The 13,752-nt window shown below is 46.4% G+C and overlaps 1 protein-coding gene across 2 annotated transcripts in view; it reads right to left on the bottom strand.

The window, feature by feature from the left end:
• The window catches only part of LOC112072826 (rho guanine nucleotide exchange factor TIAM2-like), an 82,616-nt gene that overhangs the window by 11,817 nt on the left and 57,047 nt on the right, over positions 1-13,752 (bottom strand). For both annotated transcript variants that reach the window (XM_024140224.2, XM_024140223.2), the window contains exons 6-13: positions 7,576-7,761; positions 7,174-7,320; positions 4,087-4,149; positions 2,790-2,957; positions 2,126-2,230; positions 1,820-1,898; positions 1,559-1,648; positions 979-1,311 (exon numbers count right to left, since the gene is read on the bottom strand). In XM_024140224.2, the coding sequence (XP_023995992.1) occupies positions 979-1,311; positions 1,559-1,648; positions 1,820-1,898; positions 2,126-2,230; positions 2,790-2,957; positions 4,087-4,149; positions 7,174-7,320; positions 7,576-7,761 (1,171 nt within the window). The remainder of the gene's footprint in view (positions 1-978; positions 1,312-1,558; positions 1,649-1,819; positions 1,899-2,125; positions 2,231-2,789; positions 2,958-4,086; positions 4,150-7,173; positions 7,321-7,575; positions 7,762-13,752) is intronic.

The following is a 13,752-nucleotide window of genomic DNA, read 5'->3' as shown; positions in this document are numbered from 1 at the left end:
CTTACTTGGCCTCACACCAACAGGAATAAAAAAGTTTTTATCATCTGTTTTAGACAGAATAGAGACTATTATTATACACTGAGTGTACAAAACATTATGAACATCTGCTCTTTCCATGACATAGACTGACCAGGTGAATCCAGGTAAAAGCTATGATCCCTTATTGATGTCACTTAAATCTACTTCAATCAGTGTAGATGAAGGGGAGGAGACAGGTTAAATAAGGATTTTTGTCAAGAACTGCAACACTGCTAGGTTTTTCACGCTCAACAGTTCCCTGTAACTCAAGGTGTTACCTAATGTTTGGCATACTCAGTGTAAATTCAGTATCTGTTTTTCAACAATATATATAAACTTTGTTTGTCAGTGATTTAATGATGGTCTATGCTCATGGCAGTAATCAGTGATCTAATCACATACTATTGCATGATGTAATGAGGACAATAATGATCCTAGCTAGCTCCATCATGGCGTGACCGTGCTGCGCTGCCCAGACCAGTCAGACATGCCAGCTGTCTTCACATCCTCTTAATTGAATCAGCATGAGGCATTTGAATGTCTCCAGCCAGGCCTGAACACCCTGCGGAATTGGCTGGGCAGCATGGCATTCCTCTCAACAGACACACTGGCTTATCAAAGATACTTTGGCCTGAGGCCCTCTAGTGCTGAAAAAATAAAACCTGCCGGTAGAAGACACTGAATGCCCTCCAGTAAACCAAATGTTGAGTTAGTTCAAATAGGTTAAGAAGTACCCCAATGTCAATAATAGTATCTGTATGAAGATGAGGAATGTGAACTTTAGAATCTTTAGAACAAGAAGTCCCGTTTTAAAACGTTGTCAATAAAGCAGTGAATTGAGAGCTTAAAGAATGTGCGGGCCTTCTTGTTCTATACTAGTATTCTTTATTAGCCCAGCACCTATGTCTTTAAGGATGTGCATATGACCATAAACTTTTCTATAGAATGTGCTTTCTATACCTGTAGGCCAGGGGCCACAGTGGCTGGGTGGCGGTGGTGCTGGCTGCCAGGGGCCACAGTGGCTGGGTGGCGGTGGTGCTGGCTGCCAGGGGCCACAGTGGCTGGATGGTGGTGGTGCTGGCTGCCAGGGGCCACAGTGGCTGGGTGGCGGTGGTGCTGGCTGCCAGGGGCCACAGTCTGGCCAGACAAAGGTATGGTCCTCAGTGGTCGTGTCCTCTCGTCTGAGCAACAGATGGAGGGTCTGGTGGCTGAACAACAGGTGCATCAGACCCATGTCCAGGGAGGACACACTGGTCCCATTCAGAAACAGGATCTCATCCCCCGCTCTCAGACCTGAGGGAAAGAGACATTACTAATCAGGCTGTTAGTGTTTGTCACTAGGTAAGATACATCATCTGTACTCTGTGTTCTATTCCTGAAATAAAGTCTGTTTATTTATGTTAAATAATTAATTGAATTAAGCTGCCATCTTGAACCACCTTTACTATTGCAGTTTTACATTCCTAGGACAGTAGTGGTCCAGACAATTTTTTACTTCTTGGTCAGAGCGCCAGCACACCACAACTATGAATTGACGTACCTTCAGTGAAAGCCAGTCCCTCTGGAGTTACCTRACTCACATAGACATGGCCTTTCCTGGTTCCGTCTACATGGCCGGTCACAGCAAAGCCTACAGGTGGGATAGGTCAGAGATTAAAACAGAGTAACACATGATATTATACTGTAATAAGGCAACCGAAGTGTAAATAAGCCATTTTTTGCAAACACACAGAGACACAGACACACACACAGACACAAACAAACACACACACAATCCCCACTCCACACAATCCCTACTCACCAAAGTCCACTGCTGTGTCTGGGCGGGACAGCTGTATGGTGAAAACATTGAGCGGGAAGACCTCTAGCTCATCATACACCTTTCAGAAGAAGAACATAGAAGAGTGAAGAACTCATCAACACATAATCAATGTACTTCCTAAAGGGGCCAGAAATGTTCTCTCTGAAACAAAATTATAATAATCCTGGAATTATGGTTTAATCTTGAAATGTAGCAAGTATTGACTCCGAGATAACACAATAAGTGACTGAATAAATCAATGAATGCTTGTATCAGTGAATTGCTACTGTATAGCTGGGGCCTTACCAGGTCTCGTAGTGGGTCTGTGAGTGCTGGGGAGCTGGTCTCTGTGTCCTGACCCACCAGCCTTCTCACACGCAGGCAGTGCTGGCTCGGGTCCAGGTGCCTGTCCTAGTTCAAGACCCAAGTGGATGAGTCAATGTGCGACCCAAATGGCTCCCTAATCCCTATGGGCCCAAATGGCTCCCTAATRCCTATGTAGTGCCCTACTTTTGACCAGGAAACAATGAGGCTACGTCCAGAATGCCACCTTATTCCTTATGTTGTGCACTACTTTTGCACTACACCACTGCACTACTTTTGACCAAGACCCATAGAGGGCTGTGTTTAAAAGTAGTGCACTATATAGGGAATAGGGTGCCATTAGTGACGTCACCTCAGTGTGTCAGAAATGTTCAGTGTCTTCAGCTACGGTAACTAGCTACACTCCCGCACAACCACTAACACTCTTCATGTTCCCTATCAGCTAAAATTATGCTGTAGTGAATGAACTTTCTATTGAGAGAAAGCATGAATTATTGAGGAATCCAGAGCAATTCTCTTCTATCATTCCCGGATTGCCTTTAACATCCATATCAGTCACTGGAGAATTCACTGCAAAATGCTGACTTCAGAGTTAGGAGAGTGTTGAAATGTATTAATAATGAGGCGATAGATGCAGTATGCTTACCTTACAGGCCAAAGATAGCACATCTGATACGAGGAAATCGGGTTTGATGTGCAGAGTAACTGTTTGGCTTTCGGGCATATTCACACAGACTGGAGTTTCCAAACTYCTGTACCAAGGGTTGCCTTTAGGTGGTGCTATCAACTGCATTTTGGCAAGAGCGTCCAATCTCTGTTACGGAGAGACAAAGAGGGAGGAGTTCATTTAGGTTTCTTAACTGATAATAGGTATTTTATAAATAGGTGTTTTATATTAAACAAGTTCAAATAATTAAATCAGGTATATAACATCTCTCTTGGCATTGTGGTGAAAAGTTCTGAATTCTGTGACTTTTGCCACAAGATATTATTCTTATAATATTAATACACTATGACAAAAAATAAACTGTGATTAACAAAATCTATCAATCGTAGATGTTTAATTAAAACCCCAACAGCAGTGTGTGTTTTCATGCCAGTCTCAGCTGACCTATGTGTCTATCGAACTAAAGCCAAAAGACATTGAAAGCACACAACAACAGGTCTGTGGGGGGGGGGGGGGGGGTAGATGTTTAATTAAAACCCCAACAGCAGTGTGTGTTTTCATGCCAGTCTCAGCTGACCTATGTGTCTATCGAACTAAAGCCAAAAGACATTGAAAGCACACAACAACAGGTCTGTGGGGGGGGGGGGGTCCCATTCTCTGGCCGTACAGAGGGCTGTCACTGGGTGACAATGGAATTCTCCGTCGGCCTAACCCCCCCATCCCCCAGACCCTCGAAGGGCTCTCTGTCCTCCTCACGCCTGCCTGTTTGCATGAAGCAGTGTCAACATATCAGGATGCTGCTGTGACAGCTGTGCTAACCCCGACCCCGTGTGAATAGAAAGCCCCCCCCTCCATTCCTCCACACCCCCCAACCTCACTATCCCCTATTAGGCTGAGATTGATCAACAACAATACACCTCGACTACATCCCAAATGACACCCTATTCCCTATATCGTGCAATACCCATAGGGCTCTGGTCACCACGTGCCCTGGTCAAAAGTAGTGCACTATATAGAATATAGGGTGCCATTTTGGATGCACTTCTCTCTAACACCTGCTTCTAGAGCAAACATAGGGGCAGTATTAGGAGACTTTCTTCAACAGAGGAAAAAAGGTTGATGTATCAAATGTATCCATGACAACCTAAAGTTATTGAATAGAATATTGCAATGTGGTTAGCTAGTGAAAGATGAAGTGTTCACATATTTCCACTGGTTGCAGAAATGATGAGTTAACATGTTGGAAAATGTTTTCCGGACAAAGTGCTTACTTTACCTCAGAGCTGCTGTGGTTGAGGACATGGCCAGCAGGCACTCCAACACTTTGTCCTTCAACAACCTGCAACATGGAAAACAGACACATTCATAAGTGATCAAGGAGCAAAATGCACACAAAAAATAACTACCTGGTCTATATTTACATATAATTTAAAATTATCTCTCTAAAACCAAAGGCTTTGATACTATTCGGATCCAGATTGAGACCTAAATCAGCCTCGGGAGGATCTATGGGAAGAAATAATGGGTTTGGTGATGTTGAAATTACAGGTCTGGGAGTCAGGCAGATGGAACGGCCCTCATCAGGCTGGCGGGGATGGAGACTGTCTCCCCTACACCAAGATACCAGTCTGCCCTCAGCAGAGATACCTCTACCACCAGCAGCAGCAGGCAGGACCACCACAGAGACGAGATACCATACCTGTGTCAACAAATGCCAGCAGCTTACTAGAACTAAACAACAATCTCAGTACAAAGGACTCAAAATGCTTGAATGATCTAGTCATTTTACATCTGTACCTTTTCTGACTGGCTGATTTGACTGGCTGATTTCACTCACTGACATTACAGCTCTCTGGAAGCGATTACCAGGCTCTTAAAGTGATCAACCCCCAATCACCCTACAATAAAAACAAACTGCTGTGCTAGCAGAGAGAAGGGGGTAGAGTAGATCCCCTTTGGTAAATGTGGGGCTGTAGGACGTTTAGTGGGACGGCACGGTGGTTTACACAGACCATCTGTTTGTCGCCATTGGGCTGGCATGCTGCAGCTTACAACAATTAACCACATGTGGCTTCTAATGTCTGTTCCATCTCTGTTCCATTGAGTGGTCTAGCTGGCCTCTATAGTGAGACTAAGCTTTCTCTCTCAGCCTCATAACAAAGACCTTCACTGCTGGGATATCTCTCTGCCCCATGACTACGGAGGGAATCATGTACGGATTTGGGCACTACTGTACGTTTGACCTGTGTACAGAGATCAGAGGCCGTCATGTTATACACTGAGTGTACAATACATTATGCTCTTTCCATGACATAGACTGACCAGGTGAATGCAGGTGAACGCTATGATTCCTTATTGATGTCACTTCAATCAGTGTAGATGAAGGGGAGGAGACCGGTTAAAGAATGATCTTTAAGCCTTGAGACAATTGAGACACATAATGTGTATATGTGCCATTCAGAGGGTGAATGATCAAGACAAAAGATTTAGGTGCCTTTGAACGGGTTATGGTAGTAGGGTGCCCAGCGCACCGGTTTGTGTCAAGAACTGCAACACTGCTGGGTTTTTCATGCTCAACAGTTTCCTGTGTGTATCAAGAATGGTCCACCACCCAAAGGACATCCAGACAACTTGGCACAACTGTGGGAAGCATTGGAGTCAACATGGGTCAGCATCCCTGTAGTCACTTTCAACACCTTGTAGAGTCCATGCCCTGGCGAATTGAGGCTGTTCTGAGGGCAAAAGGGGGGTGCAACTCAATATTAAGAAGGTGTCCTTAATGTTTGGTATACTCAGTGTATGTGTGTGTGTATTATATTACATAGTGACCATCTATTACCGTGATAGTTCTGATTACCCAGGCACCCCTGGGCATTACCAACGTATGCTGCCTGGATCAGCAGCATATGGACATGTGAGTAAACAGACTCCAGGTGTGACTGTGAGATGTATCTTTCAGAATGTCAACACAGAGCATGTGCCAGGGGGGTGAAGTGGGCTTACTATGTATATCCTATCATCATATTATACAAGTCAATCTGTCTAATGTAATGTCACACTGACTGGACAGAACTAAACAATGATGGTGGGCAGAGGGGCCCCAGTGTGGTTTGTCCTTCACAGGAGTCCTAAAGATAACAGATCCTATCAACATCCCAAAATAGACCACTCTCTGAAGGCTAGCTGTTTATCAGACAGAGACAGAGGGAGATGCAGGCACAAAAGCTGGGATATGGGCTGGGGGCTGGGACAAGGACAGTGGTTGGGGCTGCAGCAGGGGCTGGAGCTGGGGAATAGTGCTGGGGCTGATGCTGGGATAGAGGCTGGGGAATAGGGGATTGGACAGGGACTAAGACAGTGGCAGTGGCTGGGACAGCTGGGGGCTGGGATAGGGGCTGGGATAGGGGCTGGGGGCTGGGACTTGGACAGTGGTGTTGGAGAGTATTGACTTGACAACAATGACTGATGATAAGAATTTCAGCAGGTTGCTAACTACTGCCCCTGACCGGGGAAAACAAAACAACTCCCTCAATCATTGCCTCAGTTTGGAATGTTCCCAAACGACGTACAGGAAAGATAGCTTTACGATGAGCAACCCCCTGCCTCTCTCCCGCAGGAAAATGTTGCAAGTTCAACCCTGTCCGTCTGGATAATTTATGGGTTGGCGAGGAGTCAGTTAGTGCTTGAAACACATTCCACTTCTTCTCTGCTGGATTTATCAAACATGCTCTCTGTTCAAAAAGAGACAGCCTCCAGAAACGTGCTGTCGGGTCCGGAGCCAAGATCTCTTGTAAAAGATTGTTTATACAGGTGATAAAAAGGAGAACGGGAAAAAGGCAAACATGGGCGCCGCAGCAAATGGGGTAACAGGGGGTAACCCGCACAGATCTTTCCCAGCTGACAGGTTCAGTTAACCTAATAAAGGCTTTGGGGAGGGTAATCCTCAAAGAACATTATCTGCCTCCTCAATTAGTTATTCTTTACTTTGACCACTCACGTGGGAGTGGGAGGTTATAGGGAGGTTGTAGGAAGGTTGTAGTGAAGTTGTAAATAGGTTGTAGGGCGGTTGTAGGGCGGTTGTAGGGAGGTTGTAAGAAGATTGTAGGCAGATTGTAGGGAGGTTGTAGGGAGGTTGTAAGAAGATTGTAGGGAGGTTGTACGGAGATTGTAGTGAAATTGTAAATAGGTTGTAGGGCGGTTGTAGGGAGGTTGTAGGCAGATTGTAGGGAGGTTGTAGGGAGGTTGTAGGAAGGTTGTAGTGAAGTTGTAAATAGGTTGTAGGGCGGTTGTACGCAGATTGTAGGGAGGTTGTAGGGAGGTTGTAAGAAGGTTGTAGGGAGGTTGTAGGAAGGTTGTATAATACCTGGGACACGGACTGCCTCTTCTCCTTGCTGCGTTTGGTCAGGCTGTCCAGACCCTTGAGGGAAGAGAAGATACCCCTCTTGTTCCGTGTCCCCCGGGAAAGAGATTGGCAACGCCTCCGCAGGGTCGCCTCGTCACGGGTGCAGATCTGAGAACAGACATTAAAAGACATCACTTCTGTGGTTAGAGACTTATTTTATCTGTATAAAAAATCTGATCAGAGAACAGGCTGATGTTTTCAGATCATAATAAATACAGACCGCATTCAATAACATTCTTAATCGCTTTCTTAAACGGGGATAAATAACGAGTTTTCAATGGAACTGGTCCAGAGAACGTGTGAAATGTCAATGTCCCAAGTGGAGGGTTGATAGCAGTAGATAGTTGTAAAGCAGTAGATCACCAGGGCATGAAAGGAGGAGACAGAGAAGATCCCCAGGCGTCCCAGGGTGGTCTTGGAGGGCCGTCCGGCCACGGCCAGGAGACTCTTGGGGTTGGGGAGCTCACTGCCCTGCAGGCTGGCCAGGTAACAGCGCATCCGGAACAGGTCCATGTTGAACTTCTCCAGGTTCTGCTCCCATTGCTGGATCTGGGGAGAAACAGACAGACAGACAGGATAACATCACAGTACACAGGGTTAGAGTCACTCTGAAGGTGACAGGATGACTTCTCCACCCTCTTATTGACAATGAGAGAACAMGCAAGGCAGAAACACATATTCACAGTCAAACCCAGAACCATATACAGTAAATAGAGAGAGTTTGGCCAACTTTGACACAGTTCGCCATGTTAGCAACCTTATTTCCAAAATTGTTGGTGATGTGACATTACACAAAGCAAAACAGCAGCGAATTTTAAAAACGTTTTTATTAATGAGATGTGGCTCTGGTCCCACCATAGTACACAGAGGGTGACGAGGTGACTGAATGGCATCAGGGGATCAAAAGGGGCGTGTCTAACTGCAGAACAAGTCACATGGCTCATTGGAGCTATGCCACATAATCACATTAAATCTCCCATATCCAACACACGATGGAATCTCTCTTGCTCATTCCCCCATTTCTTCTCTCTCTCCCTCTCTCCCTCTCCTTCACAGAGGGTAAATGTGTAATAACAGTGTCATTGTTTGAAGAGCAGTAAGATTAGAGTTGTCATCTAGAGATGAGGTCTAAGAGGTTCACTTCAAATGGCAGAGAGAATTGGTATCACTTTCAGAGAGATTGACCATCGGACATGATAGTGGCCAGTGGTCCTGGAGATGAGTTGAGGCCAGCTGCAGTAGGACTCAGAGGAGCTGGGGGTTTGATCCCCAAACTGGGCATGATGACCCACCCCCTGGCCTTTCGGTYTCCCAAATGGCACCCTATTCCCTAAATAGTGCACTACTTTTGACCAGAACCCTATGGGCCTTAGTCAAAAGTTATGTACTACATAGGGAATAGGCTGGCATTTGCGGGGGACACCATTTGTTGACTGGGATCCTGTCAACACATCAGCATTTGGTGTGTCACGCAATAAAACGTCCTCCTCATCTTCATTGGTGTGTTACGCAATAAAACGTCCTCCTCATCTGCATTGGTGTGTTACGCAATAAAACGTCCTCCTCCTCCTCATCTGCATTGGTGTGCATTACACAATAAAACGTTCTCCCATCTTCCTTGGGTGTGTTACGAAAATAAAACGTCCTCTCATCTTGCATTGGCTGTGTTATGCAATAAAAAACGTCGTCCTCATCTGATTGTGTTGTTACGCAAATAAAACGTCCTCCCTGCATTTCATTGGTGTTGTTACGCAATAAAATATCTCCCATCTTCAATTGGTGTTTACGCAATAAACGTCCCTCCTCATAATTCATTGGTGTGTTACGCAAAAAACGTCCTCCTCATCTTCATTGTGTGCTAGAATAAAATTGTCCTCCTTCGAGTCTGCGTCTTGGTGTGTGTTTACGCAAATGTCTCCCTTCATCTGGATTTCCATTACAACAGACTTCTTGTGGAGTGGAACCGAATGTGTGGTGTACTAGTCCGTTAGACTGGAGAACATCTGGGAATACAAATGACTTCCTTATTGTCATCTGTGCTTGGTCTGAAGATAAAACCCCATGTTTACAACAAACTTCTGCTGCCAACACATCTGGCTTCATGATCAGTATGTTCCCAAACCACAAGGAACGGTTTGTAATTAATGTGATGATTTCAGCCATTACATGAACGTTCTAACTCGCAGGCTATGTGGACAGGAAGATGTCATGCAGGTGTATATGTGTGGCGTTCTACAGAGGGAGAAATGGTGCTGGTTTCCATGGAAGCTCAGGACACTGATGACTAATAGGCCAATTTAACTAAACTGCTTGTTTGAATGGCTAGGGGCATAACAGTGGCCTCTGATCTTGACACACACACACACACACACACACACACACGCACACACGCACACCGCACACGCACACACGCACACGCCACACCCCCCAGTGCCTCCTGGTCTTGATGGCCTTCCTGTTCCTTTGTCACTGATGACAGACAGCGTGCAAACTCAGCCATCTTCTTCATCTGTGCTTGTCCAGGTCTATCTTCTGCAGCAGGGCGCCCGTCTGGCTCCTCAGGAACCGCACCGCTTGTCCTCCTTCCCCTGTCTCTTAGCCAGCAGAGAGGCACTGGCAGAGTGGATGGCGTCACCAGTCTCCAGGTCGTCTGATTAGCAGGCCTGCAGGGAGGACAGGAGGCCAGGTGACACAGTGCCAGGCTAAGGGAAGGAGGGGAACTGACTGTCCAGGTGACACCAGTTGCCATGGGGCAGGGGAAAATGGAGCCAGGGTTGACCACACAGTTGCCAGGCTTAAGGGAAGGGTAGGAGAACATGAGCCAGGTTGACACAGTGCCAGGCTGAAGGGAAGGGTTAGGGGAAACATGGACCAGGTGACACAGTTGCCAGGCTAAGGGAAAGGGCAGGGAAAATTAGGGCCAGGTACACAGTGCCAGGCTAAGGGAAAGGGCATGGTGAGGCAATAGGGCCAGGTGACACAGTGCCAGGCTAAGGGGAATGGGCAGGGGAACATGGAGCCAGGTGACACAGTGCCAGGCTAAGCGAAGGGCAGGGGAACATGGAGCCAGGTGAACACAGTGCCAGGCTAAGGGAAGGGGCAGGGGAACATAGGGCCAGGTGACACAGTGCAGGCTAAGGGAAGGCAGGGGAACATGGGAGCCAGGGACACCATGCCAGGCTAAGGGAAGGCAAGGGAAACATGAGCCAGGTGACACAGTGCCAGGCTAAGGGAAAGGGCAGGGAACATGGAACCAGGTGGACACAGTTTGCCAGGCTAAGGGAAGGGCAGGGGAACATGGACAGGTGACACAGGGCCAGCGGTAAGGACCAATGGCAGGGGAACCATGCGTTGTCATCTCTGCTCTTTCTCTCTCTATTCCCAGATGGGATCCTTAAGTGCCAAACAAAAAGCCCTTGACACATGTCACACTTTCGCTATAAGGCTTCACTGCCGTCAGCCAAGGTTTCCCCGTTGTTGCCAGGTGAGGTTGGCCGGTAGATACAGCCCTGCTGTGATTTGTGGTCTGGTAAACACTTGGTACTGAACAAATGAAGTTACTCTCTGGGAAAAGAAGGTGCTTTCAAACGCTCGTAAAACTGAGGTAATGCACATTCAAGAGAAAGGACTTCCCTCTCGGAATGTGAGAAAAATGAGGCAATCCACACACCCTATTTCCACAACAACACCAGCTGGATGCATCAAAATGGCACTCCCTATTCCTAAAACATAGTGCACCTACTTTGTGACCAGGGCCCAACGGAGGCACTATATAGGGAATTATAGATGTGGCATTTAGGACGCTATCAGTAAAATAAGCACACCCAACTACCACATGTATTTACTTACCCTCTTGCTCTTTGGCACACAGTATCTTACTTCACATCATATCTGCCACATCTATCACTCCAGTATTAATTGCGTTAAATTGTAATTATTTATTGCCTCTCATGGTCTATTTATTGCCTACCTCCCTACTTTTCTACATTTGCTCACACTGTACATAGGATCTTTCTATTTTTCTTTTGTGGTATTAGACTTTACGTTTGTTTATGTTGTACACTCTGTGTGTTGTATGTGTCGAATTGCTATTGCTTATATCTGGCCAGGTCCGCAGTGTAAATGAGAACTGTTTCTCAACTGGCCTACCTGGTTAAAATAAAGGCGAAATAAAATTTCAAACCTTTTAAAAATCATACGACGACTAGTCTTACTCAGATCAGCCAGTAGGGAGGTTTTTCCCAACACTCCATTTCACCCCTTCTATTAGAAACATACACCTGAACAATGGAGCTGGTAAAGCTGAACTACACCCAGACACGAACATAACCAACACCAACGTAGGTCATTTACCAAGCAAAAGACAACAGCACACGAAAAATCCTTAAAAAGCAGATGTCCAGGCCACAAGGTCCATACTTGTGCTTGTCATAGAGAGCTGTTACAAAACCCTCTCAACAGACTGCAGTCTGAGTAGAAATCACAACCCTGTCCACCTGTGAGGACAGGAGCAGGAAATAAACAAAGCCCAGAAGTAGTAAAACCATTAAACCCCAAAAATGTTTCGCCCTCAGCCATTCACACTTGTTGCTCTAAGAAAAAAGAGAACATCCTACAAATAAACAAGAGACAAGCTCAGAGTGTATAATGTCAGATTTGTAAAGACTGCATCAACAATGATGAACGTACTGCAGATTCAAAATGACAGGTGCCTCCATTGATGGCACAACAAGTCTGTGTGGAACTAACCTTTCATTCCCCAGCTATTGTGCAGAGTTCACAGTGCATACGAAGTGCAGGGGTACTCCACTACTATTGAAAAGGTCCGTCACACATTCCTAAGGTGGCCAAAGGTCCAGATGGATAATGTAAATTTAATGGCTGGTAAACAAAACCCCCCCTCACAAATTCCATGCGACCCCAAACGTGATTCACACCTGTCTTTGTTGGCGGAGAGAAAAATGTTGGCAATTATAAAGCTATTTCCAAGGCAATTCTACAACCATTTTGCCATGGGGCAGAGATTCTTTTTCTGGTTTAAAGCTAATTACTGCAATTTCTATGCATCTTCTCCCTGTCTTTGTGTGTTTAAATGATACCAGGGGTCGAAGCCTGACCCAGCAAAAAGAATAAATAATATTATATATATAATAATAATATATTTTTAATCACCTGTTCTGGTCCAGATCTGGTCGCAGTTTCTGCCAGTGGGTATGGACGCTATAGCGCATATAGGTACTGTACATCGAGGCTCGAGTTAGAACGTACCTGCAACAGATAGAACATCTCCGTAGCCCGTTGCCTCAGGCAGAAACGTGCTCCTTCTTGGGGTGTTCAGGGATCGCCTGGACTATGCTGTCCTCAGCAAAGCCAGGCGCGTAACGCGCCGGGGACAGCTCCTTGCTCGGACAGCTGCTTTCCCATAGGTCTCATAGAACAGAAGGGTACACCTGTAGCACCAGAGAGGAGAGGAGGCTTCGCTAACACAACAGCTTAAGGGGAAATACCTACAGAACATATATCTAACAACGTGCATTGCAACTATATTAACCAGGTTGTCCAATGGTGGTCAGAAGGACTTCTTCCCAAGGGGACCTCAGCATCCCAAATGGCACCCTATCCTTTTATAGGTGCGCACTAGGGCTCTGGTCAAAAGAAAGTGCAACTATATAGGGAATTAGTGCCATTTGGGATGTCCCCTATTGTTTCTGTATGTTTTACAGATTTATTCCAGCATGTGTAGGTTGGAAGGCGGAGGGAGCCCTACCTTTGAGTGTGACCCAGTACTGCCTTCCACTTTCCTGCGCGGCCACGTAGCTGCCAGCTTCCTGTCCTTGATTGCAGGGTTGAGGAGGGTGTTAGGAGAGCCAGCCGGCCCTGCGTTTACCACCCCCTGCTGCCTTCTCAAACAGCAGGTCCAGCTGCTTCCGAGAAGAGCCCAGGGAGCCACTTGCCAACTTACTCTCCCCCTGTTTCCCCCCTCCTATTGCCCCTGGCCCTCCCATGGTCCTCCCCCTCTCCATCCTCCGAGGGCTCGGTCCCGTCTCCGTCCCGCTGTAGGCCTCCTGTCTCCAGCCTCCTGCATGAAATTCTCATAAATGTTCTGCCGCCAAGCGTCACTGATCTGTTGCGCTCCTGGAGGCCCCAGAGCGCGACTCGATAGGGTCTGGTGTGGAGGGATCCATACTGGACCAGTTACCTGGGAGCTGGAGTCACCTAACCAGGATCCACTCCAATGATAAAGCCTTCACTGGCCTCACTACCAAAGGCTCCTAGGGAAGAGAGAACGAGAGTAGAGAGCGACGGAGAGAGAAGAGAAGAGAGAGAGATCAGGATGGTTTGAGGGGAAAACAAGTCTGAATAGCTAACAACTAGACCTTTGTGTAGTAAAGTTAAACGATAAATCTTACAATGATCACAAGACAGGGAACACAGAAGATGCCAGCAATTTTCATCAATTTCTGACTACCATTTCCTGAACAGTAGGCAATGTTGTCTATTTCTTATTAGAAAACAATATGAAATGTTAAATCCCTTCTT

This window comes from Salvelinus sp. IW2-2015, unplaced genomic scaffold (assembly GCF_002910315.2).
Source record: "Salvelinus sp. IW2-2015 unplaced genomic scaffold, ASM291031v2 Un_scaffold2053, whole genome shotgun sequence".
In the NCBI taxonomy this organism is placed as follows: Eukaryota; Metazoa; Chordata; class Actinopteri; order Salmoniformes; family Salmonidae; genus Salvelinus; species Salvelinus sp. IW2-2015.
The sequence above is the reverse complement of the archived record's forward strand: the minus strand, read 5'-3'. Positions and strand labels throughout refer to the sequence as shown.